General features: G+C 43.5%; 1 protein-coding gene across 2 annotated transcripts in view; it reads left to right on the top strand.

The window, feature by feature from the left end:
• The first annotated feature begins 896 nt into the window (after positions 1 to 896).
• The window catches only part of LRP12 (LDL receptor related protein 12), a 117,030-nt gene continuing 90,998 nt past the window's right edge, over positions 897 to 26,928 (top strand). Inside the window, exon 1 of one of the 2 annotated variants that reach the window (XM_066379344.1) lies at positions 897 to 1,360. In XM_066379344.1, the coding sequence (XP_066235441.1) occupies positions 1,282 to 1,360 (79 nt within the window). In that variant the 5' untranslated portion in view covers positions 897 to 1,281. The remainder of the gene's footprint in view (positions 1,361 to 26,928) is intronic. The other variant, XM_066379343.1, reaches the window with a different exon arrangement.

The following is a 26,928-nucleotide window of genomic DNA, read 5'->3' as shown; positions in this document are numbered from 1 at the left end:
GATAACAGTATTTATCTCAAAGATTGTTAGGGATTAAAGAGATAACCTATGTCAGTAGGACAGCATAGTGCATCATAGATAGGTCTTCAATGACTAAACGGGAGAGGACGTGTAAAAGCCAATGATAACTCTAGTAAAGGAGATAAGATGCGTAGACAAACACTTGAAAAATACAAGGCGGAAGGCCTGAAGTTGCCAGTGTCACTACGAATGCACTTAGAAAGTGCTACGGAGATCGAACATTTGTTGAGATCCAGGGAATTTGTTTAGGGAGATTGCAAAATGTTAAATGAACCCCCGCACTTCTCCATCTCTAACTAAGGTTGTCTCCAGCCAAGGATCACAGCCCAGTTCCAACCCAGCCTCCGCCCCCCTCTGCCCCGCGGGAGGTCAAACTGCCCCCCGAGGTTTCCACGCCAGACGGAAGAGCTCTGCGCCCCAGCCTCGCGGGGCCAGCCCCACACTTTGAGCGTGAGTGCAGCCCGAGATGCCCAGCAGGCGTCCACAGCGACCTGCGGCCGGGGTCCGCCGTACTAACCCGCGCCCAACACCCCGAGCTCCGCGCCGATGCCGAGCGAAGGCATGTAGGGGCAGGAAAAAGGAACTCCCAAGTTCCCTGCCTCCGACCACACACTCTCCCCTCACACGCAGCCCTCTCAGCCTCCCAACTCGCCCTCACAGCAGCCAAAGGGGCAGCGCCGAGGCCGGGAACTGCGGCGGAGCTCCGCAGCCGGCTGTCGCTCGGGATCCCCGGGGAACCTAGCGCCCGGCGTTCGCGCGCTCGCTCATCGATTGGCACTGTCTTGCTCCTCCAGCTCCAGCCGTCGGGAAGCCAGCCCCGAGACCACTCAAGTCTTACTGAGCGCGGGGCGGGAACCAAGGCAGGCGAGCCAGGGGATTGCCGATCGCACGGATGAGGGCGGCTGCCGGCTCGCGTTCTGTCTGGCGGGTGGCGGCGCCCGCCAGCCTGTGCCACACGAGGCTAGAGTCGCGAGTCCACCGCTCCCTCGCCTCGCGCCCGCGCGCGCTTTGTCGGTCAGCCCCCGGGAGGGCCGCCCAGCGTGGGGCTCTCACGCCGCCCGGGGTGGGAGCGGGAGAGCGGCGGAGAGAGAGAGGGAGCGCGCGCGGGCGGCGGCCCCTCCCCTCCTCCTCCCGCCGCCGCGGAGAGCGCAGGGAGCAGCCGGGGGCTCGGCGGCGGCGGCGGCGGCGTCTGGCCCCAGCTCCTCCTCCTCCTCCTTTCTCTCCTCCTCCATCTCCTCGCTCCCTCCATCTGCCGTGGTTATGGCCCGTTGCTGGAGCACAAAAGAGTCTCCGCGGTGGAGGTCTGCGTTGGTCTTGCTTTTGCTCACCGGAGTGTACGGTAAGTGTCCGCGTCCCGGCGCCCCACTGACTGGACAAAGCTGGGGGCGACCCTGGGCCCCGAGGCCTCCAGGACAGGGGTTCCCCGGGAGGACCGGGAAGAGACCCCTGGTGCCGGCGGGACAAAGACCCGGCGAGGGCTAGACGCCGCGGAGGGGGTGGCCCCGCACGGAGATGCTTTCGTCCGCTCTCCGCCATCCAGACCCTCGCGAGGTCGGGGAGGGCTGGGGTGTCCCGGCCCGGGAGAACCCCAGTGGAGCACGGAGGGGTGGCGGGCGGACTTCCCGAGCGGGGCTGGAGGGCCCCGGCTCCGTGCGCGCACACAGCGGTGTCTGACTGTGAGAGAGAAAGGGAAGTCGCCCCCGCCGCAGCCGGGACGGTCCTGCCAGCCCCCTCCCCTTTCCCGAGGCTGGGAAGTTCTCTCCCCGGTGAAATTCCCACTGCACCCGCCCCCGTCCTCCCCTCTCCCCGGAGAAGGAGCCCGCTGTGTTCTTCCCACATCTGCACCCGGGGGCCGAGGCTCGGTCGATCCCGGGCGTGCAGGGTCCTGTTCCTGCCCCCGGAGCACCGCACAAGAGAAGGCCAGAAAATAGTTTCCAGCCCCACCTCAGTTTCTCCCTCTTAGGGCAGACGTGTCTGCGCCGACTCCTAGTTCATTTGTCATTTCATCCATCATGGTCCGCTAACGTTGTCACGGTTGCTTTATTCTAGTTTACGGATTGCGTTATTTATATCACTTTGAGGTTGAAAAAAGTCTGAAAACGATGTGTGAGAACTTAGTTTTATGTTACATTGGGGTCCGAACAAGAGCTAAGGAATTAATTGGGAAGAACCTTTATTGTTTGAGAGACTTGAGTTCCACTACTGACTTCACCGTTCTTAGTTTATCAGTTAAAACATTCTGGTCGGTGTTTCAGAGAACACAGATAACCTTGACTTTTTTTGGAGTGGTGCTTTGATATCTTCAGAAGGAAATAAGTAGAAGTTACCATTCCATGGTTAAATTTTACTTGTAAAAAGTCAAAAGCGATTTGCCACAAGCGTTAATAAAACTAATGAAGTTTGGTGGTGAAGTTCGGTTAACATGTAATTCATGAGCAAGTATTAACTCCTTTGAAAGCGTTTATCTATGGAATTAAATGTGATGGTAACTTTTAAAACGCGGGAGCTAAAATAAATAAATAAATAAATAAAACGCGGGAGCTTACACATGAAAAATTTAATGAACTTAAATTGAAATGAACTGACAGCCAAGAAATAGGTTTTGTGTGTGTGTGTGTGTGTGTGTGATAGAAAGAGAGAGAGAGAGAGAGAGAGAGAGAGAGAGATTCAGAATATATTGCTGCCTGACCTGATTCATTATTATTTTTGTTTAGTGAGGGGAGAATTTTGGTCCACATTTGATGTGATAATTGCCAGTGTGTGTGTGACCAGAAAACCCAGGCCAAGCATGTGATTGTTGTTTCCAGCTAGTGACTGTGATCCCTACTTGCCTGATGACTGTGGGTTTGGGTCTTACACCAGAGATCAATAAGCTATTAAATTGTTTCTTCTAGCCTGAAGGTGGGTATAGTTCTGTTCTAGGTTTGGTGTAGTGGCCCAGGAGAGAGACAAAAGTGAGAGGGATCTTTAATCTAAGGTGATTAGGATTGTCTAGCTTTATCTTCTCCTATAATCAGACTTGCATTTTAGTGATGTCTTATCCGAATGGATAAATAAACAGGTCCTTTTGCTCTTCTCTCATTAAAGCCTATGTCATCAGTGTTTGAACTAAAAGTCTTTTTGCCTCTAGGAATAAGAGGCTATGAACCCCATAGTTTGCCTTGGTGTATTCTTTTTTACTTGTACACAAAACGACGTTCTGTAGGTGCTTATCAAAGATTCCTGTTTTTGGAATTTGTGTTTAGTGAATAATTGTTAGGAGGCAAAGATTGCAACTTCTTTTCTCAACAGTGTGGGATCAGATTATAAAGCTAGCAAGTGATCTTGCCAAGAGTCGATGTCTCAAGCCACAGTATAAGAAAAAACGAGGTAGTGAGCCACCCAGAAAGTTAGACAATGTGAGCAGAGTTGAAAGGGACCCTTTACCCTGCTACTGGTGAAATTCTCTATAAAGCTCCAGTTTTGTCCCTCTTCTGTCTCTCCCACCATATGTGGGTTTATACAGAGAAAAAAGCCGTGACAATAGTGTGTGTGTGGGGGGGGGGAGGTGTTGCTTCCATAACAATAGTGAGGTTTGTTTAACTTGAATATGTACTAGCTGTAATGAGTAGTGGATTCATCCTGAGAAATTGTCATCACCACGAGCCTCTTAAAATAAATATTAGCTGTAATTTTTGAAACAGTTCCTTATACATTAAAAAGGTGTTTGTTTGTTTTTTTAAGTGGCTTCAGAAACAATTAGAAAGCTCTGTTAAAACAACCAACTGTTAAAAGTACCTTTTAACATAGACACAATGAAGAAAAGTAGGTTGATTTTATATTTCAATATTTAGGCAGTTCCAGTTAACTCTTCAGAGTGACTCTTTCTAGCTATTTAAACTACAATATTAAATGGCTCCCAATTGTACCTTGAATCTTTGAAACATTTCATATATCTTTTTTAAAAATCTGTGTATTTTGGTGTTCAGTCTCTTAACATGGCCATTTTAATGGACTATGTGACTATTAAATGTGACCATGTTAGTGGATAATGTGACTATTATACTCCAAGTTACTTTTCTGAATACCAAAGCCTTATTGGAAACTCTAAATTGTGATATGGAATACAGTTAATGTTTTCTAGAAGTAGTTGTTCCGGGACCAATAATTATATTCCAAAAGCTGCTGCTTTGAATGTTCCTGAGAGTTAGTAGAAAGATCTGGAAGTTTGAAGGGATAATAACATTGTGAGGGAACTGTGAGCTTTGGTAGGTATTGTTTTTAGGCCATCTGTAAAAGGAGAAGGTGCTTCTTCATAGTTCTCGTAGGGATGTCTGGCTTTTGTAAATGTAGGAGGTTCCCAAAACTGTCTCCTAGAAGCTGTTATTTGGTATAGTAATAATTTGGTAATTGTTAAGTTTCATTGCTTTATCCTTTTCCACTTCTGTTTGTCTCCCACATTAGTGTATTCTAACTTTTTATTGTCTTAACTCCCTCCAAAGTACATATTATATTACCCCCAGTATACAGAACAAAGCTTATGAGATAATACTTAGCCTTACTACCTGTGATGCACCCTAACATTTTATATTCTGTTTATCCTTTTCTCACTTGTCCTGTGCTGGTTTCAGCTGATGAAATTATTTTTGGACCCACTAATAGATTATAATCCATAATTGTAATGTGAAAAACACTGCCCTACATGAAGCCTTAACATGTAATTTAAAATGTTTGTTGTATTTGTGTATCCTTTACAGTAGCCTTGTAGATGGATAGTTTGGGTTGTTTGCTGGCTGCCAGAACACTGGGGCATGAAGACTCTTCCTGGCATGTACTGACTGACCTGTGTTGAAGCCTTCTTTATTTACTTTTTTTTTTTTTTTTTTTTCTGAAGCTGGAAACAGGGAGAGACAGTCAGACAGACTCCCGCATGCGCCCGACCGGGATCCACCCGGCATGCCCACCAGGGGCGGTGCTCTGCCCCCCAGGGGGCGATGCTCTGCCCATCCTGGGCGTCGCCATATTGCGACCAGAGCCACTCTAGCGCCTGAGGCAGAGGCCACAGAGCCATGCCCAGCGCCCGCCCATCTTTGCTCCAATGGAGCCTTGGCTGCGGGAGGGGAAGAGAGAGACAGAGAGGAAAGCGCGGCGGAGGGGTGGAGAAGCAAATGGGCGCTTCTCCTATGTGCCCTGGCCGGGAATCGAACCCGGGTCCTCCGCACGCTAGGTCGACGCTCTACCGCTGAGCCAACCGGCCAGGGCAAAGCCTTCTTTAAATTGGGTTTTAGCTTATTACAGCCAGAAGACTTTGTTGTACACCGTACTGTTCTAGATGTTGTGTAGCATAAAATATTGTTTTTACTCTTGCATTTTATATCTAATTGGTAAATCTTTTCCCATGAATTTTATAGACCATCTAGTAACATTTTCTTTAATTCCAGTTTAAAGATAGACTAAAATTTCCAATTTTAGAAAGATTGTAGAAATAACTGGAACATAAGAAAAAAGTCTAAACCGGATTCCAATTCTAAAAAGTTAAGCTTGATTACATAAAATATGTTAGATAAAACGGAATTACTTGCTCAACATAAACTCCTTGGGTTTATAAGCTAAATTCTATCCATATCTTCAGGAGAATATGAAGGTATGCAGCACATTCCACACAATTCTAGGTGGTTTTCAGGCAGAAAGTATTAAATAACCACTTTCAGAGGGATAACTATATTTCCGGAGGAGTGGGGAAGAGATTTGAATGATGAATGGTAAATGATTTAGAAGCTTCCTGGAAAGTAAAATTTCTGAAGAAAACATAAAAGTGATGTCAGGCTGAAAAGTGAGCAGTAGGTAAGAAAATGTTTGGAAAGAAAAGACTGGCTTTTGTGGTTCGAAAATGTAAAGCTTATCAAGAGAATAAGGGAACAATGAGACCTTTTTGTGTTTTCGATCTGAGGTGTTTTTGTGGTTGGGTTTTTTTGGTGTTGTTTTTTTCTTATACTTATCAATGATATTAGCGGTTAAAGAATAAAAAATAAAGGAGATAAACATATTTAATATAAATGTAATTTATATAAATTTAAACAATTAGAAAATGTTTTTATTTCAGAATTTTAGAATGAGTATTAATCCTGTTCTTGCTGCAAGTTTTTATAGGTAAATGAAGATTGTTCTAAACTTTGGAATGAAAGTTGAGTTAATGATCTCCAGTTTCTAAGGTCACCTTTCCCTCTTGTTTCTCCTCTTTTTCTCCTCACCACCCTGTCCCAGTACTATTTTTGGGAGGGGTAAGTAATAAGATGTATAGTAATTATTTCCATTTTTTAAGGTATAGGACTAGATCCTGCAAATACAGATTACTAGTTTATCTGTTCAGATGCATGCCATCAGTCTTTTTAAGTAGATGCCAATGATAGATGTGTGTGTGTGTGTGTGTGTGTGTGTGTGTGTGTGTGTGTAGAGATACTTTGTTTCGATACTAAATTAGCTTAAGAAATTCTTACTGTCTAAGCTATAGAAAGAAGAGATGGAACTACCATTTATTAAATTAAATTTGTAACATTAAATTAAGTTCGGATACAGTGCTTGGTCTTTATTTACGCCAGTTCATCTTCATTAGGTCTTGTTTAGCAATCCTGTGTAAGGTATTTATTTCTTTTTTTTATAGAAAATTGTAGCTCAGAGAATCTGTGACTTAGCTAAGACCAAGCTAGAAGTAGAAGGACCGAAATTGTAACCTGATCCTGTCTGTCCCTTCACTGTGTAAGGCACAACAACCTGATGGACATAGTTTCTGCCCTCAAAGGGTGTACAGTCTCGTGAATAAGTTATAATAAGCTCTCTTAACAGAAACAAGGGGCAGAAATAACGAATAACATACACAGGGTAGAGGAAGGCTTATTTGTGGAGGAGACATTTGTAAGACTTAAAGGATAGCTAACCATGTTTGGGATAAGAGAGCCTTGCACATGGGAACAACACAGAAAAGACCTACAATTATTAAAAAGTTGATGTGTACGAGCTGGCGTGTTGCAGGTAAATGAGTAAAATTGTAGCTGGAGCACAATGGTCCAGCTACAAGAGAGTGACAGGTAAACCTGGAATCTAAGCAAGACCTTGGATCTTGGACAACTATGGTAAAGGTACAGGTTCAAGTTTAATTATTAAAGAGGTGTAAGAGACATAATGTGACCTATGTTTTGAAAACAATTCACTTTCACCACTATGTAGACTAAGGATTGTTGTGAAGTAGGCAAGAACAGAGATGGCATGATTAGGTTTTGGCTGTAATCCACGTGAGAGACACAGGAGCTTGGACCAAAGTAGTAACAGTGGAGACAGAAGAGTATGAATTGCGCTTTTCATGGAGAAGAAAGTGGTACTTTCTCTTGTCCCAAGACGGAAGGAGAAAGATATTGGTGCAAGTGCACTTAGGTCTGCAGGTTTTGGGGGTGGGAAGATGGAGATTTTTCTAAGAAATATGACATGAGATCATCAGGTTAGAGTGAAGAGGAGGGATGAGAGATTGAGGATGTTTAGGTTTCTACAATTCAGTAGAACAGCTCAGACCCTTAGTTAAGTTGCTATTATTTAATCTAGCAAGTAGAGGCCTAACACTCAATGCAAGAAGGGACACTGGTGAGTAGTTGTATTAACTAACACACAGAACAAGAAGGGTGAGGACTTGAGTTACAAGGGAAGAGACTTGAGCTTTCTATGGAGAACCCAGTTCTAAGGACTATCATTTTTGTCAGTGAAATAACTACAGAATACAACTTTCAGACAGGAAACAAAGGGTGGGAAAAAAGATAGGTTTTTAAGGACTTTTTGCCCAAGTTAAATGGTTTGTACTAAGTGATGTATTAAAGATTGCTTTATGTCTTAGAAGAGTCAAGAATGCATTGGTAGATTAGAGAATTTCAGGAATTTGGGGGAAATAAAGTGACCTTTTCCCTTTTCCCTCTGGATTATATAGCTTATTCACAGAAGATAGAACTTTAGAAGGTCCTGAAACTTTAAAATAAATGAAGCAGACAGAACAGTTTTCTAGTTTTCTCTTAAGTTTTTGATAATTCACTGCCTTGGTGTTTGGTGAAGAAGTAACATGGTTTTACATTCATTTTCTTACCATTGAGTGAGAATAACTTGATACCTATCTTTAATTCTCTTACATTTCAGTTTTCAGAGAAATGGGAAATGTACTAATCTTTTCATATTGAGATTATGGAACATAGTACAATGTTTAGTAGTTGGAATTTACCTTTCAAATATAAGTAAGAAACTAAGTAAACTTTTTCCTATCTGACTTATTTTCATTGATTGTTAAAGTATCTTTTACTTTGTTTTTTTTTTTTTTTTTGGTTGTTTTTTTTTACAGAGACAGAGAGAGTCAGAGTGAGGGAAAGACAGGGACGGAGAGATGAGAAGCATCAATCATTAGTTTTTCATTGTGCATTGCGACACCTTAGTTGTTCATTGATTGCTTTCTCGTATGTGCCTTGACCGTGGGCCTTCGGCATACCGAGTAACCCCTTGCTTGAGCCAGCGACCTTGGGTCCAAGCTGGTGAAAATTTTTGTTCAAACCAGATGAGCCCACGCTCAAGCTGGTGACCTTGGGGTCTCGAACCTGGGTCTTCCACATCGCAGTCCAACAGCTCTATCCACTGCGCCACCGCCTGGTCAGGCTCTTTTAGTTTTTAAGTTAGTAAATTGGTGAAAAGCTGAATCTTAGTATCTGGTGTATTCTGAAATAGAATTCAGTTTCTTGAAATTATAATTGCCTGTTCTAGTGACACTAAACCTTTTAGAAAGAGTAGGAATGCAAAACTCCTTTACAAAACAATGTCTTGCTTAAATACTTAAGATAACTGTGGACCCTGAGAAAGAAGATACCTACTAAAAAGAGTTCCTCATGGCTAACTGGGCTTAAATTTAAAAAACAAACAAACAAAACCAGTGCCTAGCAGCCATTTCTGCAGAAGGGCCTCTCATGCAATGCATTTGGACCAATCAAACTGTGAAGATTTGGAGTCCTCATTTGCATGAGGACAGACCAGTTGGGGACCAGGGGCGAGGACTCTGTCCATAGAAGTCAACTCCCCTCTAGATCTAAGAGCACACTTTCCCATTCCACTGAAGACTGATGTCTCCCTGGAGTAGTGTGGAGCAGACCAGCTGGGAGCAGAGCAGAGCTGTCTACTCAGAGAGGGGCCTGGCCCCAGGCCTCTCTCACAGCCGTGCTGTATCACAGTTGAGCTATTTTGCACTAAATAGTTTCCTTCTTCACCACACCCCAAATTAGGGATTTCGGTTAGCATTGAATTGATGCCAGTGACCATCAGTTGACATAATTCTGTGAGGTAGGTATTATTAGAAACTGAAGCTTTATTGAGAATAGTGGTTTTGTCTAAGGTTCATATCTCCCTAATGCTGTTTATTTTTTGTAGAGATCCATTATTTTTTGTCTATATTATTGTTACAGCCCCCACCTACTCTTGATTCTAGTCTTGTCCTCATTCAATCATATCACATATAGCAGCAGCCAGAGTGACTTTTCTCAAGTACAGATATGATTATGTAATTTTCTTGCTTAAAACTCAACAATAGTTCCCTATTCTTAAAATACAAGCATAACTCAATAGGCCCTTCAGGATCTGCCTATTTTTTACCTTTCTTGTCTCATGTCACTCTTCACCCACTAGTCCCCTCCCCATCATTACCATATTGAACTCATTTTTCTTGTCTCCTGGCCTTCACATACATCATTCTCTGCCTGGCTTTATCTTCTTTCCTCTACCACTTTCTTAACTGGGCTAATTCCTGCCTGTTTTCCTTTTCTCGAGTTGTTTCCTCCTTTGGGAAGTCTTTCCTGGTTCCATTAAATGAGGTGCCCTTCTCATAAGCATCTCAGACTGTTCTGTGCAGCATTGGCATTGGCCTGTTTTACTTTGCTCTTTCCCCCTGGAGCAGTGCTGTCCAACAGATATATACAGTATCTCTCTCTCCTTTTCCACAGTTTCGCTTCTGCAATTTTAGTTACTGGTGGTTAGCTGTGGTTTGAGAATGTTAAGTAACGTATTCCAGAAATAAACAATTCATAAGTTTTCATTTGTGCACCAGTCTAAGTATCATAAGGAACTCTTATGCTGTCCCACTTCATCCTGCCCAAATCATGAATCATCCCTTAGTCCAGCGTATCGACAGTGTGTGCTACTCGCCCAGTAGACAGTGAGTAGCCATGTTGGTTATCAGAGTGACTGTTGCAGTATCACTGTGCTTCTGTTCAAGTAACCCTTATTTTATTTAGTAATGGCCCCAAGCATAAGAGGAGCGATGCCTGCAATTCGGCTGCGCCAACGAGAAGCCCTGAAGTTCTTCCTCTAGATGAAAAGATATGCAGTATGTATAAGGGTTTGGTACTATCCACTATTTCAGGGATTCACTGGGGGTCTTGGAAAAAATACTAAAATGTGAGCCTCAAGTGTTGTTATATATATAAATTTTTTGGTATTAATGTAAATAATATACTTAACGCAGTATATCTAAAATATTATTTTGACATAATCAATAGAAAATAAATTTTCATACCAGGTCTTCAAAATTCAGTGTCAGTTTTATACTTATAGCTCATCTTAATTAGAGTAACCGCATATCAAATGCTTATTAGCCATTTTGGAAAAACAGTGTCTTTTAAAGCTGAATATAAATATGCCCTGTGATCTAGCAGTTCTACTCCTAGGTATAAACAGAAGTGGGAACATAATGTGCACCAAAAGACATGTACGAGAATAGTCATAGCATCCTTATTTGTTATAGTTCCAGACTAGAAACAGCCCATATGTCCATCAGTGATAGAATGGATGAATCAATTATAGTATAATAGCTTCAGGGAAAACTAAACAGCAGTAGTTCTCAAATATTTGGGTCTTGGGACTCCACAATTATTGAGAAATCCAAAGAATGCTTTTTTATATATGGGAGATGTACATGTTCTTAAATAAAAGAAATTAAAATTGAGGAATTGTTAAAATATTTAACTCATTTAAAATGACATAAGAAACCCATTACCTGTGACATTAAATAAAATTATGTAAAATGACAAATGACTATAAATTTTTCAAAACAAAAAATAATTTAGTGAGAGGAATGATACTGCTATACATTTTTTGCAGATTACTGTAATGCCTAGCTTAATAGAAGACAGCTGATTTCTCATCCCTGCTTCTGCAGTCAGTCTGCTGTGACATATTTTGGTTGAAGTATACTAAGAAAATCTGGCTTCACATAGATATGTCATTGTAAAGGGGAAAGTATTTTAATAGCCTTTTCAGATATATGAATATTCTTTGATGCTTTACCAGAACTTGACAAGTAGTACTTTTTTAAAGTTAAGTTACAAGGTGGAATCTGAAACTGTATCATGAACTTTCTGTATTCTGTTATACTCTGAAAGGGTCTTGGGGTTTCCCAGGAGTTCACTAACCACATTTTGAGAATAACTTGCTACACAGTACTGGGAAAAAAACAAACTACTAGTATAGATAGTATAGGTGAATTTCACGTGTTGATCAACTGAAGTCAGATTAAGAATATTGGGGGCGAGGGGTTTAGTGATTAACCATGGTACCAGGGTAACTTTTGAGCTGCTGTTGAGACTCTATTTCTTGACCTAATTGATGATTTACACCGAATACAGGGTTTTTTTTTTTTTTCAGTTATAACGTGTGAAATTGTAAACTTTCAATTTGTACATTTTTTTGTATGTATATTTCAATTAAAAGCTAGATAATAAAATTTTTTTTAAAGAGCACTGTTCAATAATAGTATCCTTAGAAGGTTTTTTTGATAATTTAGATTCTCTCTAGTGTTTTTTTTGTCTTTTGAGTTTTTCTTTGTATTTGATAACTAACATTTTAAAAACATTGTACTTTGAAAGATTTCAGACATATTCAAAAATAGGAAAATTAGTATAATTAACCTAATAAACACTGTAAGGTATTTTCCCCGCTGAGGAAGAAAGAAGGGCATAGCCACGAAGTGTGGGATAGCAAAAGCTTTATTTAGTAGAGCGCTTCCTGGATGAGGTTCTCTGGTCCACAAGACGGGCCAGAGAAGTCGCGTGGATTCTTCCGCTGGGGGTAATTTATAGGGTCGGTATGGTGATGGCGAGTTGATATGACGTGGAGAAATTTCATTGGCTGACAGACAGTCGTTCTTTTTCAAAGGGCTTCTGGGAAGTTTTTTTTTTGGTGTGCATGGGTGTCAGCAGTTCCAGCCAAAGTTCCCAGGCCTGGTTCCTCACGTGACCTTCCCCTATTGCCAACCGACCTCACATTCCGACTTTTTATGTTAGGGGCAGTGCTATTCGTCTGGCTACTTCCTGCTGGTTAGGGGCGTCGTGGGGAAGGGAGATCTGAAGGGGTGGCTCTGAGGGGAGTTGCGTATATGGGTGAAGGAGTATCTGGTTGATAGTGACTCGAGAAACTTCGGGGATGCAGTCCTTTAAGGATTTAAAGAAAGAGGAATAAATATGAGTAATCTGCTGATGATTAGAAGAGGACCTAGGATACGAGCAGCCCAGGTGAGGATGGGTGGCCGCCACCAGGAGTTAAGCGGGTTGTAGAAGGAGAGGTCCTTGTGCAGATTCTCTTGTAGACAGTTGAGGACCCCGATGCTTTCTTCCATTGGGCCAGTCTCATTGAACAGCATTGCTTCTTGCTTTAACTCACTCTGGATGCAAGTTTCTGGTGGGAGGGACAGGAACAACAGGAGGGTCTGCAGGGCCCAACCTTTTGGTGAGCTGGAGACGGGTAGGACCCAGTGGTTCCAACTGCTAGCGGTCCTGCATGGGGGCAACCTTGAGGTGAGAGACATGATACCAAGGTGTTTGCCCTAGGAGCTTGGCTGCAGTAAGAATAGTCAATATTACCATATGGGGTCCTGTCCACCTGGGCTGTAGGGAGCCGGGCTGGAGCTGCCTCAGAAGAACCCTGTCTCTTGGCTGGAGAGGGGCCGTTGGGTGTGCTGCATCTGGACCCCATATAGGAGGAAGGGTCCAGTCCGCGTGTTCCCTGAGAAGATGGCGGAGTAAAGACAGAAAGGGGAGATATGTGGCAAGAGGAGGGGGTTGACAGGTAAGTTGTGATTGATTAGGAATGGTCTACCATAAACCAGCTCCAAGGGGCTGGGCCCAGTGGGGTTTCATGGGGTTGCTCTGATTCTGGTGAGTGCCAGGGGGAGGAGGTTCAGCCAGGAGAGTCTGGTCTTGATGGAAAGTTTGGTTAGCTGACCCTTCAGGATGCCATGGGTCCTTTCCACCTTACCCGACGATTGAGGGTGATAGGGTATGTGGAGTCTCCAGGTAATGTTGAGAGAGGTGGCAACCTGTTGGACTATTTGGGCAGTGAAGGCCGGGCCGTTGTCTGACTGGAAGGTAGTCGGCAGTCCAAATTGCGAGATGATACATTCAGCGAGAATGGAGGCAACGGTGTCTGCCACATCTTGAGAGGTGGGAAAGGCTTCTATCCACCCTGAAAAGGTATCAACAGAAGTTAAGAGATAACGGAGTTTTTTGTGAGGGGGCATGTGAGTGAAGTCAATTTGCCAATCCTGCCCTGGCGTGTGCCCCCTCAGTTGATGAGTAGGGAAGCGGGGGCGGAGTCCCCCTTGTGTAGAGGCTTTGGAACAGATAGTGCATGCTGCGTGTACCTTTTCAATAGTCTGCTGGAGGCCTGGGAAGAAAAAGAGTGGTTGCAAGAACCGATAGAGAGCTTTTGGCCCTATGTGTAAGGAACAGTGCATATCAGAAAGGAGAGTTTCAGCCTGTCCTTTTGGTAAGGCAATTCTATCTCCGAGAAATATCCATCCCTGGTTGCATATGTCCCCACCCTTTCTTCTGTTCTTCCTCAGGAGTGTAAGAAAGTTTCAAGGAGGTGGAGAGAAACAAGAGAAGAGTCAGGGAGGCTTCTAGGGTGAGGTTTCGAGCCGCCGCTGCATCGGGGCCAAGCACTTCCCAAGGCCACCGGGTCCTGAGAGATTTGATGGCTTGTAAAATGTACCAAGGCCACCTCAGCGGATAGCTGGAATGCCTGCAAAAGTTTAGAAATGAGGGTAGCATTGATTATGGGGGAGCCCTTGGTAGTGAGGAAGCCCCTTTCCTTCCAGAGGGCAGGGTGGCTGTGGGTGATAAGAAAAGCATATTTAGAGTCCGTATATATAGTTATGCGTTTTCCCTGGGCCAGAGTGAGTGCCCGCGTGAGGGCAATCAGCTCTGCCTTCTGGGAGGTGGTGACCACCGCATAGGCCGCCCATCGTTGCCCATCGGGTCCCTGTACAGAGCCCCCATCTACAAAGAGTATTAGATCTGGATCTTTTAAAGGAGAATCTGATAATCCATCTCAGGGTCTGTTGAGGAAATCTATTAGCTCTGTTCAAGAGTGGGTGGGTTCCGGAAGTGTCATTGGAGCTGGCAGTAGAGTGGCTGGGTTGAGTAGGGGAGAGGGTAAAAGAGTGACTGAAGGGTTTTCCATGAACACGAGGTGTTCTTGTAGGCGGGAAGGACCCAATAGAGAAAGGGCTTTGTGCGAAAGGAGGTCCGTGAGTCTGTGGGAGAAGACAATGATGGGTTGGGAAAGGGTGAGTTTAGTAGCCTCCTTGGTGAGTATAGCTGCCACGCCCAGTGCTCAGAGGCAGGGCTGCCGGCCTTTGAAGTTGGTGTCTAATTGTTTAGAGAGGTATGCCACGGGGCAGTATGTAGGCCCCACAGATTGAGTTAACATGCCAATAGCATTACTGTGCTTTTCATCAGTGAAAAGGTGGAAGGGGGTTCTGGGGTCAGATAAAGTGAGAGGGGGAGAGGAGATGAGGGCATCTCAAAGGGTAGGGAAAGCTCTTTTAATGGCGTTGGGGGATGTGAGAGGTCCCGTGGGAGTCTCTTTTGCAGCCTCAAAGAGGGGTTTGGCTTAGAGGGCAAAATTGGGAATCCAGTGTCTAAAGAAGCCCATCAGACCGAGGATAGAAAGAATCTGATCAGCGGTGGTAGGTGGTTGGAGACTGCGGATGGTCTGAGTTCGATCTAGGGTGAGACCTCGGGTAGTGGGGGTTAAGGCGATGCCTAGATAGACTACGGACTGAGAGTGAAGTTGAGCCTTAGTAGAGGAGACACGATATCCCTTCACTGCGAGGAAGTTAAGAAGGGTGGTGGTGTGTCTCCTTGAGGCAGACGGGGGGGGGGGGGGGCTGCAGAGGAGTAGGTCATCTACATATTGCAAGAGAGCACTAGTTTTGAAATTGCATGTAGCTAAATCCTGAGCTAGTGCATGTCCAAACAGGTGTGGGCTGTCCTTGAATCCCTGGGGTAGGACAGTCCCCGTAAGCTGCTGGGCTGCATTAGTGTCTGGAGCAGTCCAAGTAAAGGCAAACAGAAAGTAAGAGTCAGGGTGTAGAGCAGGGGTCTCAAACTCGCGGCCCGCGGGCCGCATGCAGCCCGCCCACCAATTTTGTGCGGCCTGCAGACTGGCCCGCAGATTAATCCACGAAGTTTGATTAGTCTGCGGGCCGCACAAAATTGGTGGCCCGGCTGCATGGCCGCGAGTTTGAGACCTCTGCTGTAGAGGAATGGTAAAGAAGGCATCCTTGAGATCTAGGACCGTGAAGTGAATGGTGTCTGAGGGAATGTGTGACAGTAATGTGTAGGGATTAGGGATTACTGGATGGAGGGGAACTACGCCTTGTTGATTAGGCGTAAATTTTGTACGAGGTGATAAGCCCCTGAAGGTTTTCGAATTGGAAGGACGGGGGTATTGCAGGGAGAGTCCGTGGGGATGAGTAAGCCTTGGTTCAAGAGGCGGGTAATTATTGGTTTAAGACCCTGGCGGTGACTTGCTGAAATAGGGAATTGGGGTCTAGATGGGAATTGGGAGGGATTCTTCAAGCGGTGTGTACAGGTGGGTGGTGGGTCGCTACCACAGGGGTAGAAGTGTCCCAGACTTGAGGGTTGACAATATCTGGTGGAATAAGGGGTGTTATTGGGTTAGTGTTGGGCAGATAAAATATATTATGCTCACTTTGTTAAAGATGAGGCTGCCCACGAGGAGGCCGTCGCCCAGGTGATATTAATGTTTGTTGGGGGTAGGCTAAAGGCAGACAGAATCCTTGTAGCCTGGGGCTTGGTTTTGGGATTAAGCCTTTCCCACCCTTTTTGATGTGGGGTGGTACAATCCCATCTTGACTCAGATAGGTGACTTTGTATTAGAGACTTTCCTATTGTGTGTATTGGATTAAAGGTTTGGATTTCTACACTATAAAATAGGGGCAGAATAGGAGCTTGCTCTCTTGGTTCCTGAGATTAATATTACAGGAGAGAGCAGAGCAGAGAGCAGAGAAAGGCCACGTGGAGTAGGCCAGGAGAAGCAGCCAAGATGGTGGAGTGTTGAGTGAGAGGCCAGTTTGTGCAGTTTGTGCAGGGAGAAGGAAGGAGATGGGGAACAGAGGTGAATAAGTCTGGTGAGCTAGAAACCTTTGATTCTAGAAAACTCGGATAAGTCAGTAGCTTTGTGAGCACTGAATGTGAGTGGGTTTTGGAGCCCAGTGTGTGTTTTTACTTGCCCGCCGGGTGCAAGCTAGAATTAAAAGATGATGGCCCACCAGTTATTGGCTCCGTTGTTTCTTTACCGACTGTCCGAATCCAATGTGAACCTGCATGGGCCGGGCTGCTTTGATAGTGGCAACCCTGGCCACTGGCTTTATAGTTAGGGTGATCTGTGGTAGTGGGAGAGCCTTCAGTCAGGAGTGGTAGGAATAGGTGGGAATGTACTGTCAGCTGGATAGTGACTCCGAGACTTTGTAGAATGTCCCGACCCAGAAGGGGTACAGGGCATGATGGTATAACTAAGAATTAGTGTGAAAAGGGGATTCTGTCCAAACTGCATGTCATGGGTGGCCTGCAAAGGGGAAAAGAAAGGATCCCATCACTCCTATAACTGAGACCTGTGAGGGACTAGAGGTCCAGAGTGTGATGGCAAAACAGAGAAGGTAGCCCCTGTGTCCACAAGAAATGAGATGGACTTACCCGCTACCGGCAGCATTACCCTGGGCTCGGCGAGGGTGATGGGGTTCTCCGAGTCCGGGCCTCGTCAGTCGTCCATGGGGCCTAGGAGTTCGAGCGGTGGGCCTGCCTGGCTGGCTTGGCCTCCCATTTGGGTGGCTTGTCCTCCACATAGAGGCGCTGAGGAAGAACCTGTTTCTCAAAGGGGGCAATCGCTCCACCAGTGACCGGGTTGCTTGCAGTCAGGGCAGGGCTTAGTGGGTGGCCTCGGGCAGGGGCACTACTGGGACCAGTGACCCTCCTTGCCTGATCTAAAGCAAGCTCCTGGTGGGGTTCCTCTTTGCAGCCCGGACTTGGGTCAGGCACCTCCTATGCCTTTCCCCTGTTGCTCTGCCGGCCTCAGGGCTGCCACAAGAGCCTGGGTTTGGAGTGTCTCCTTCTGCTGCATGCGGACCTGGTGAACAGCCTCGGCCTTTTCCTCCCAACCATTAAAAACCGTAAATGCCATGTTCATCAGGTCTTGGATAGAGGTCTGGGGGCCCTCCTCCACCTTTTTAAGTTTCTTCCAAATGTCTGGGGCTGATTGGGAAATAAAGTGAGTAAATACAGTGGCCCTGGCATTGGAAGTAGGGTCTAAACGAGTATGGAGGACCATAGCATCGGTGAGGCGATTTAAGAAGAGAGCCGGTTTTTCTTCAGGTCCTTGAGTAATTTCCCTTAATTTGTCATAGTTAACTACCTTTTGTGCTGCATCCTGCATGCCAGCTACAGGACATTCAATCATTTGGTCTCGTCTCCTACCTGTTTGTCCCGTTTGGTAATCCCAGTTGGGGTCCGTGTCAGGGACCGCCTCTGGGCCCACCGGCATTTGGCATTTGAGGGTTTGAGAGGTGGACCTTATCTGCATGAGCTTGTGCTGCTGTCCGGATACAGTCCCGTTCGTCGCGGTAAGTGTAGAAGACATAATAACATAGAGATCATGCCAAGTGAGGTCATATGCCTGAGTGAGATATTGGAATTCCTTGGTATAGTTGGTAGGGTTAGAAGAGTAGGAGCCTAAACTCCTTTCAGTTGCAGACAGATCAGAGAGGGAAGAAGAAACATGAACCCTTACAACTCCTTTCATTCCAGCCACCTCGCGGAGAGGGCATAAGAGGTTGGCTCCCTCTTGTGGCCCGGAGCGGGATCTGATGTGAGTGCTGACTGGGGAGGAGAGAGAGAGAGACTAGTATTTGCAGGCCGATGAGAAACAGGATCCAGCATAGAGAGGGGAGGAATCCAATAGGACGGAGGGAGTCTTGCAGGAGGAGAAGAGAGTTCCTCAGGGGAGTCAGCAAAGGAGGAAAGATCTGGAGTGGAGGGTTTAGCTGAGGTTTCTCTGGCCAAAAGGACGTGTACTGTAGAGCAGGCGGCACAGAGATTAGGACGAGAGTGCAAATGCCAGAAGCCCTGAATGTAAGGGATCTCTGATCATTTCCCAGTTTCTTGGCAATATGTCCGTATAAGGGTGTTAAAATCGAAAGTCCCTTCAGACGGCCACCTGGTCTGGTTATCCAGTGGGTATTGGGGCCAGGCCACATTGCAGAAGATTAGTCTCATTTTTTAGGGAAGGATCAGTGTTTGAGAGATTCCAGATAAGGCACCCCAGGGGTGTTTTAGAGTCAGGTTTGGATTCCTATGTCCTGATGGCCACTCTCAGTGCTTGGAGTAGTCAGAGATGAGAATTGGCGTCCTGCAACTCAAGCTCTGGCCACCGGATGGTTAGGTAGAGTGGGTGTGTCCGGGACGTCTCCACAGGCATACACTCACTCGGAATGGATAAGAGGTCCCTGATGCAGCTGCGATTAGGGACAGGGAGTCTTGGCGGAAGGAACTGAGGGGAGGCTGGAGGCAGGGGACTTACTGCACTGTGTGCTGAAGTGGGTAGAAAGTCAGAGGTCCTGGTTCTTTCTCGGAAGAGAAGGGGAGAGGAGTGGTCCCTTGCGGACTTCAAACTCCTCCCCCAAGAAGAAATAAGGGCGTAGCCACGAAGTGTGGATTAGCAAAAGCTTTATTTAGTAGAGTGCATCCCGGACGAGGTTCTCTGGTTCACAAGACGGGCCAGAGAAGTTGCATGGATTCTTCCACTGGGGATAATTTATAGGGTCGGTAGGGTGATGGCGAGTTGATATGACATGGCGAAATTTCATTGGCTGACAGGCGGTTCTTTTTCAAAGGGCTCTGGGCCGTTTCTTTTTGGCGGGCATGGGTGTGGGCGGTTCCAGCCAAAGTTCCTGGGCCTGGTTCCTCACCTGACCTTCCCCCATTGCCAACCAGCCTCACATACACTATATCCAGCTCCAAAAAATTATCATAATATGGCCAGCCTTGTTTTATCTAGACTGCCATCCCCTTCCTAATTACAAATGATTTTGAAGCAAATCCCAGACATCTAATATATCTATATTTCGGTATGTATCTCTAAAATGTGAGGGCTTAAAAAAAACTTAGGCCCAATACCATTATTACACTTAAATTAACAATTCCTAATTATCATCAAATATCCAGCCATGTACATATTGGCCTGGTTGTCATAAAAACATGAATATTTATAAACTGTTTATGCCTGATGTGTGGTGGCACAGTGGATAGAACATCGACCTGGAATGCTGAAATTGCATTCCAGTTCGAAGCCCTGGGCTGGCCTGGTCAAGTCCCCTTATGGGAGTTGATACTTCCTGCTCCTCCCCCCTTCTCTCTTTCTCTGTCTCTCCCTCCTCTCTAACATGAATAAATAAAATCTTTTTAAAAATTAAAAAAGAAAAGAAACTGGATTAAGATCCAAATAAAGCCCATTCTCTGCAATTGTTGCTATCTCTTAAGTCTCGGTTTAATGATTTCTTACCCCTTTTCTTTTTAAAGAATGTTAAGTGATATTTACTATAGCTTTATGGTGTTATTAATCAGATCAGATATATTCCTTAAATTCCTATATTAATAGTTTTTTGAGAATAGGTATTTAAATTTGTCACATAAGGTTTTTAGTTTCCAAGATAGTCATAGATGTTCATGAGGGCCAGAGTTAATGTAAGTGAAAGATACCTAGCATAACGTCACACAGTACTGGTTGAAAAATGAATTCATTTACCCATGAGCGAAATGAATTACAGTCATGTAATTGTATGTAATGAACTACTTTTTGCATTTATGGAATAGGCAATAACAAGTTGATAATGATTTATTATATTTTAATCTTCTGGGATACATTTGCTAATTATTTTTTAGACTTGGTGCTCATATTTACAGGACCAGACAGTCTGTAGTCAGTCCTTGCTTTATTCTTCCCTCTACTCCTTTTCTTTTCCTCTTCTGTAAGCTAACCTCTCCTCTCCTGCCTGATTTTTGTGTCTGTTAATCCATTCCTGTAGATACACTTGTAATCTTTGTTGTTGATTTCAGTGGTTACGAACAGTGTAAAAGATTTTAGTATTCCAGTTGTGATTATTTTGCCTTTTAAGATTAGGAAAGGAGAGTAAAGTATTTATAAATTGTGTAGGTACTAATCAAAGGAAAGCAAAAATTAACAACTTTGTTCTGACGGGAGAAATGTTTGTATTTATAGTGGTTAAACTTGGTTTCACTAAGGAAGATAATAAAGATGAGCCTATAAAAAGGAGATCCTTTCTTATGAATGGGCCTTAGGACCACGCTAGCCAATAAGATAACTTAGTGGAGATGGACTGGTCCCATGACAAATGGAATCTGAAGGAATGGTCTGGGGTGGAGGTGGGCGGCGGTAACATGGAAATGCTAAGTGAGCACAGAGCTCAAGTCAAATGGTAGAACTGTTGTATTCTATTAATTGGGTATTTCTAGTCTGCTGGGAATGATATTTTAAGACCAAATTTATTTAATGAAAAGGTAGTAGTGCCTGACCAGGTGGTTGTGCAGTAGATAAAACATTGGACTGGCACGCGGAGGACCCAGGTTTGAAACCCTGAGGTCGCCAGCTTGAGCGGGGCTCATCTGGTTTGAACAAGGGTCACCAGCTTGAGCCCAAGGTTGCTTGCTGGCTAAAGCAAGGGTTCACTCCGTCTGCTGTAGCCCCCCTCCGCCCCCCCTCAAAGCACATGTGATAAAGCAATCAATCAGTGAACAACTAAAGTGCCTCAACGAAGAATTGATGCTTCTCATCTCTCTTCCTCTCTGTCCCTATCTGTCCCTCTCTCTGTCACACACACACACACACACACACACACACACACACACACACACGCGCGCGCGCAAATAAAAGATAGTAGCCACAGAGTTAACCAAATATGCCCCAGTATTATCCTAAACCATGATCTAGTGGTGTCAGTAACACCACTAACGTGTACTGAAGAGTATTCACCCTCGTACAAAGAGAGGGAGATTAAGGGGAAATCTATTAGCACTACTGGAGTGGAATTACTACCCAGAGTTTAGATTATGATATAAATGAGTAAGGCTAAAATACAGTTCTTTTAAAAATTACTTAAATAATCTTTGAATACATTGTGTATGTTTTGGATATTCAGTGCTGAATAGTTTACTTTCATAATGTACAACACATCCAGTTTTCTCTCTAGCATTGGTACAGAAATTTCTTTGAGTATCAGATAAAATGGTTGTATTTAGGGGCCATATGAAAAATATGAGTGAGAATTACATAAATTAAATCTGAATGGTATTCAACTTCTCCATGTTACCTTTTTTAGTGCATTACAATAAGGGACCGTTTTGATTTATGTATATGGGTGTGTTAGAGAGAATTCAAATTAGGGTGCATGATTTATCTCTCCTTTTTATTTATTTTGTCTATTATTGATTTATCTTTTATTCCCTGACCTAAGTAGGGGGCTAGCTACAATAACATTAAAAATAACAGAAGTTATGTTTCCTAAAGGTTTGTTAGACTTCTACCCTAACACTACAAGGGCTTGGTCCTTTTGGGGAATAACTATCTTTTCAATATCTCTCTTTTAGTTAATTTTGCTAAATACTAAGTTATATTTTCCTAGAATATTTTAATTTTATCTGTATTTCCATATTTGATTTAAACTTGTAAATGTTCTCTCAAAAATATGTTCTACATCTGTGATTATATCACTATTGTCATTCCTAGTACCTTTCTGTTCTTTTTTTTGAACAGACTTATTACAGGCTTCTCTATTTTACATTTTTTCAAAGAATCAGCTTGTGGTTTTCTGGCCTACTGATTTTTTGTTAATTTATTTTTCTAACTTCTTTTTGGGGGAGGGGTTATCTTGTTTTATTTATTATTTTTTTCTTTTTTTTTTCCTTGTTTTATTTTTAAGGTATCTGCTTGTTTTTTAATTTTTTTTAAATTATGCAGAAAAAAGAGTAAAACTGACTTTTTCTTTTTGGTGTACAGTTCTGTGAATCTTAACACATATGCAGATTTGTGTAGCTACCACCAAAATTGGATACAATACCTGAATAAACCCATCCTGATATTTTATTGTAGTCACACCCTCTACCCCCCATAATCTCTGATAACCACTCATCTATTTTTCATCACTCTAGTTTTCTTTTTATGAATGTCATATAAATGGATGTAAAGTACATATAACCTTTTTGAGACTGGATTCCTTTACTCTGCTAATGTCTTTGAGATCATCTACATTGTTCCATAGATCAGTAGTTTAGTATTGCTGGGCAATATGCCCATTGTATGGACGGATGTACTACAGTTTGTGAGTTTAGCTGGTAAAGGACATTGGAGTTGTTTTCAGTTTTACGCTATTATAAATCAACCTGCTATGGGTATTTATATACAGATATTTTGTGGACATGTTTTTCTTTCTCTAGGGTAAATGAGTTACACATGTATGCTTAACTTTGTAAGAAACTGCCAAACTATTTTCCAGAGCTGCTGCACCGGTTTGCATTCTGATTAGCAATATGTGAGAGTTCTGGTTGCTCTACATCCTTCCAAGCACTTGGTATTGTATTTTTCATTTTTGTCAGTTTAATAGGTATTACTAACTAATATCTCATTTGACTTGGGTTTGCATTTTTAAATAGTTATTGATGTTCAACATTTTCCATATACTTTTTTGTGCCATCTTTATATTCTCTTGAGTGAGGTGTTTAAAGTCCATTACCCGTTTTTTAATTTGGTTGGTGGTTTCTTTTTTACTGTTAGTAGAGTGTGTGTGTGTGTGTATGTGCATATATGAATCTTCTCTCTGAGTCTGTAGCTTGTGTTTCATACTCTTGACGGTGCCTTTGCAGTTCAGGTTTTTAAGTTGATAACATTTAATTTATCAATTTTTTATTTTGTGGATTATGTTTTTAGTGCCATTCCTAAGAACCATTCACCTAACCTCAGATGAAGGGTTTTTTTCCTAAAAGTTTTAAAGTTTTATGTGTACCTTTAGACCAAGATCCATTTGAATTTATCTTTCTAGAAGATACAAAGTTTTTGCAGGTCTTGGGTGGGAATGGTGGAGGATTAGAAAATAAACACAGAAGGAAAAGGATGGGATCAGGAGGTCTTATGATGGCTGATGGCCTACCCAAAGTGCCTGCACTCCCAAAAGCTTTATTTTTATAGTGTAAAGCGAAGTTATTTTGCAAAACAAAGCAAGCTCTGATACAAAGTCAGGTTTCCAAGGCAAACCAAGAATTCTCCCCAGAGCCGGAAACACCCCACCATGTATAACATCTGAACTTCACAAAACAAAGGGTAAAAAGAAAACTGCCTCCAGTCTCTCTGAGGGACGGGAGGGATGGGAAGAGTAGAAACAATCAGCATCACAGCTAACATGGAGGTGTGGGAAAAGGCATGTAAATTGTCTTTACCAACTTAATCAAACAATCAGAGGTTGTGGGGAAGAGCTTAGCCTTTTGCAATTTAATCAAGCAGGTGAAGTGGGGGGATGGGCAGCAAGGACCCTGTCAGCTTCCTGCCAGTCCCCCACACCTCTGTCCTCCGCAGATGCAAACTGCAGGACCCTGTGAGTTTACTGCCAGTCCCCCACACCTCTGTCCTCCGCAGATGCAAACTGCAGGACCCTGTCAGCTTACTGCCAGTCCCCCACACCTCTGTCCTCCGCAGATGCAAACTGCAGGACCCTGTCAGCTTACTGCCAGTCCCCCACACCTCTGTCCTCCGCAGATCTAAACTGCAGGACCCTGTCAGCTTGCTGCCAGTCCCCCACACCTCTGTCCTCCGCAGATGCAAACTGCAGGACCCTGTCAGCTTACTGCCAGTCCCCCACACCTCTGTCCTCCGCAGATGCAAACTGCAGGACCCTGTCAGCTTACTGCCAGTCCCCCACACCTCTGTCCTCCGCAGATGCAAACTGCAGGACCCTGTCAGCTTACTGCCAGTCCCCCACACCTCTGTCCTCCGCAGATCTAAACTGCAGGGCCCTGTCAGCTTGCAGTCTCCCACAATCCTGCTCAGCTTTTGATTGGAATAGTGTTAAAATTGTAGATCACTTCACTGTATTGAGTTTTCTAATGCATGAATGCAAGATTTCTCTGTTCATTAGGTCTTTGATTTTTTTCATTAGCGTTTTGTAAGTTTCAGCATACAGATATTGTATATGTTTTGTTAGATTTATATTATTTCATTTTTTTTTTGTAGCATGTTGAAAATAGTATTTTTTAAAGTTTTGGTTTGGTTTCCAGTTGTTCTTTGCTTATGTACATGAAATGTGATTGACACTTGTTTGTTCACTTCATAGACTGCTACCTAACAAAATTCATTCATTTGTTCCAGGAGTATCTGTCTAGATTTTTCTGGATTTTTCTACATTATTTTATCTATGAATATAGATAGTTTTATTTTTTGTCTTTTTAAACTATATGCCCTTTATATCTTTCTCTTGCCATATTGAATGAACTGAGACTTTCAGTATATATCCAGCATGAGTGGTGAGAGTGCTTGCCTCGTTTCCCATCAAAGAGCAGAAAGTGTTCAATTTCTACCATTAAGTAAATTAGTGATAATTTTTTGTGGATACCCTTTATCAAGTTAAGAAAGTTCTGCTCTATTCCTGGTGTGCTGAGGGTTTTTATCATGAATGGATGTTGTATTTTGAAACATGTTTTTTTTTTTTTCATCTATTTTTGACAGTGATTTTTACTTTTAGATTTTAGTATAGTGAATTATATTAATTGATTTTTAAAATAATATTTTGGTGAAAAACCACTTGGTCAGAGTGTATTATTATACTTTACACAAGAGAAGCAACCATCTGCTTCTCTCTCAATTTCTTTCCCCCTTCACTCCCTTTTCTCCTCTCATAGCCAGTGGCTTATTTGGTTTGAGCATGACCCCAGGCGCTGAGGATAGCTTGGTTGGTCTAAGCACGACAGCCTCAGGCACTAAAAATAGCTTGATACTGTACCATCAGACCCAGACAGGTTGCTGGGTGGATCTAGTCGGGATGCATGCCAGAGTCTGCCTCACTATCGCCTCTCACCTTAAAAAGATAATAATAAATAATAGTAATAATTTTGTGTAATGAAGTTCAATCATTTTAAATATACAATTCAGTTGTTTTAGTACATTCACAAAGTCTTCCAATCATCACTACTATCTAATGCCAGAATGTTTCAACCCAAATGGAAACCCTGTACCTATTAACAATCACTATCCATTTCCCTTCTCCTTAGGCGCTGGGAGTTACTGATGAACTTTATGTCATTATGGATCTGTCTATTCTAGACATTTTATATGAATGGAGTCTTACTACACTACTCACAAAAATTAGGGGATATTTTATCACGTCATTCATTTTGAAATATCTTCTAATTTTTGGGAGCAGTATATATGTTATCTTTTGTGTCTGATTTCTTTCACTTAACACAGTGTTTTCATGGTTCATGCATGTTGCAGCACGACTTGCATTTCCCTAATGAGTAATGATGTTGAGCTTCTTTTCGTGTGTTTTTGGCCTTTTGTGTATGTTCTTTGGAAATGTCTTTTTAAGTTCTTTGCTCATTTCTTATTTCATTGGATTATTTGTCTTTTTGTTGAGGTGTAGGAGTTTTTTTATGTATTGTAGATATTAATGCCTTATCAGATATATGCTTCACAAATATTTTCTCCCATTCTGTAGTTTGACTTTTCACTTTCTTGATATTGTCCTTTGAAGCACAAGTTTTTGTTCATTTGTTTGTTTAATTTGAGACAGTTCAATTTACCTGTTTTTTTCTTTTGTTGCTTGTGTTTTGGTGTCATATCTAAAAACCCACTTCCTAATCCAAGGTCATGAAGATTAATTCTTGTTTTCTTCTAAGAGTTTTATAGTTTAAGCATTTATATTTTTAGGTGCCTGTTCCATTTTGAGTTAATTGTTGATTACTATGTGAGATAGAGGGTCTAAATTCATTTTTTGCATGTGGTTAACCAGTTGTCTCATCACAATTTAATGAAAAGATTATCCTTTCCTCATTGAATTACCCAACACTCTTGTTGAAAACCAGTGGACCATAGCTCTGGTTAGATACTTGGTTGGTTGGAGTATTGTCCTGAAGCAGCAGATTGCTGGTTCAATCCCCATTCAGGGCCCTGGCCGGTTGGCTCAGCGGTAGAGCGTCAGCCTGGCATGCGGGGGACCTGGGTTCGATTCCCGGCCAGGGCACATAGGAGAAGCGCCCATTTGCTTCTCCACACCCCCCCCCCCCCTTCCTCTCTGTCTCTCTCTTCCCCTCCCGCAGCCAAGGCTCCATTGGAGCAAAGATGGCCCGGGCGCTGGGGATGGCTCCTTGGCCTCTGCCCCAGGCGCTAGAGTGGCTCTGGTCGCGGCAGAGCGACGCCCTGGAGGGGCAGAGCATCGCCCCTGGTGGGCAGAGCATCGCCCCTGGTGGGCGTGCCGGGTGGATCCTGGTCGGGCGCCTGCGGGAGTCT

This window comes from Saccopteryx leptura, chromosome 3, assembly GCF_036850995.1.
Source record: "Saccopteryx leptura isolate mSacLep1 chromosome 3, mSacLep1_pri_phased_curated, whole genome shotgun sequence".
NCBI classification, from domain to species: Eukaryota; Metazoa; Chordata; class Mammalia; order Chiroptera; family Emballonuridae; genus Saccopteryx; species Saccopteryx leptura.
The sequence above is the reverse complement of the archived record's forward strand: the minus strand, read 5'-3'. Positions and strand labels throughout refer to the sequence as shown.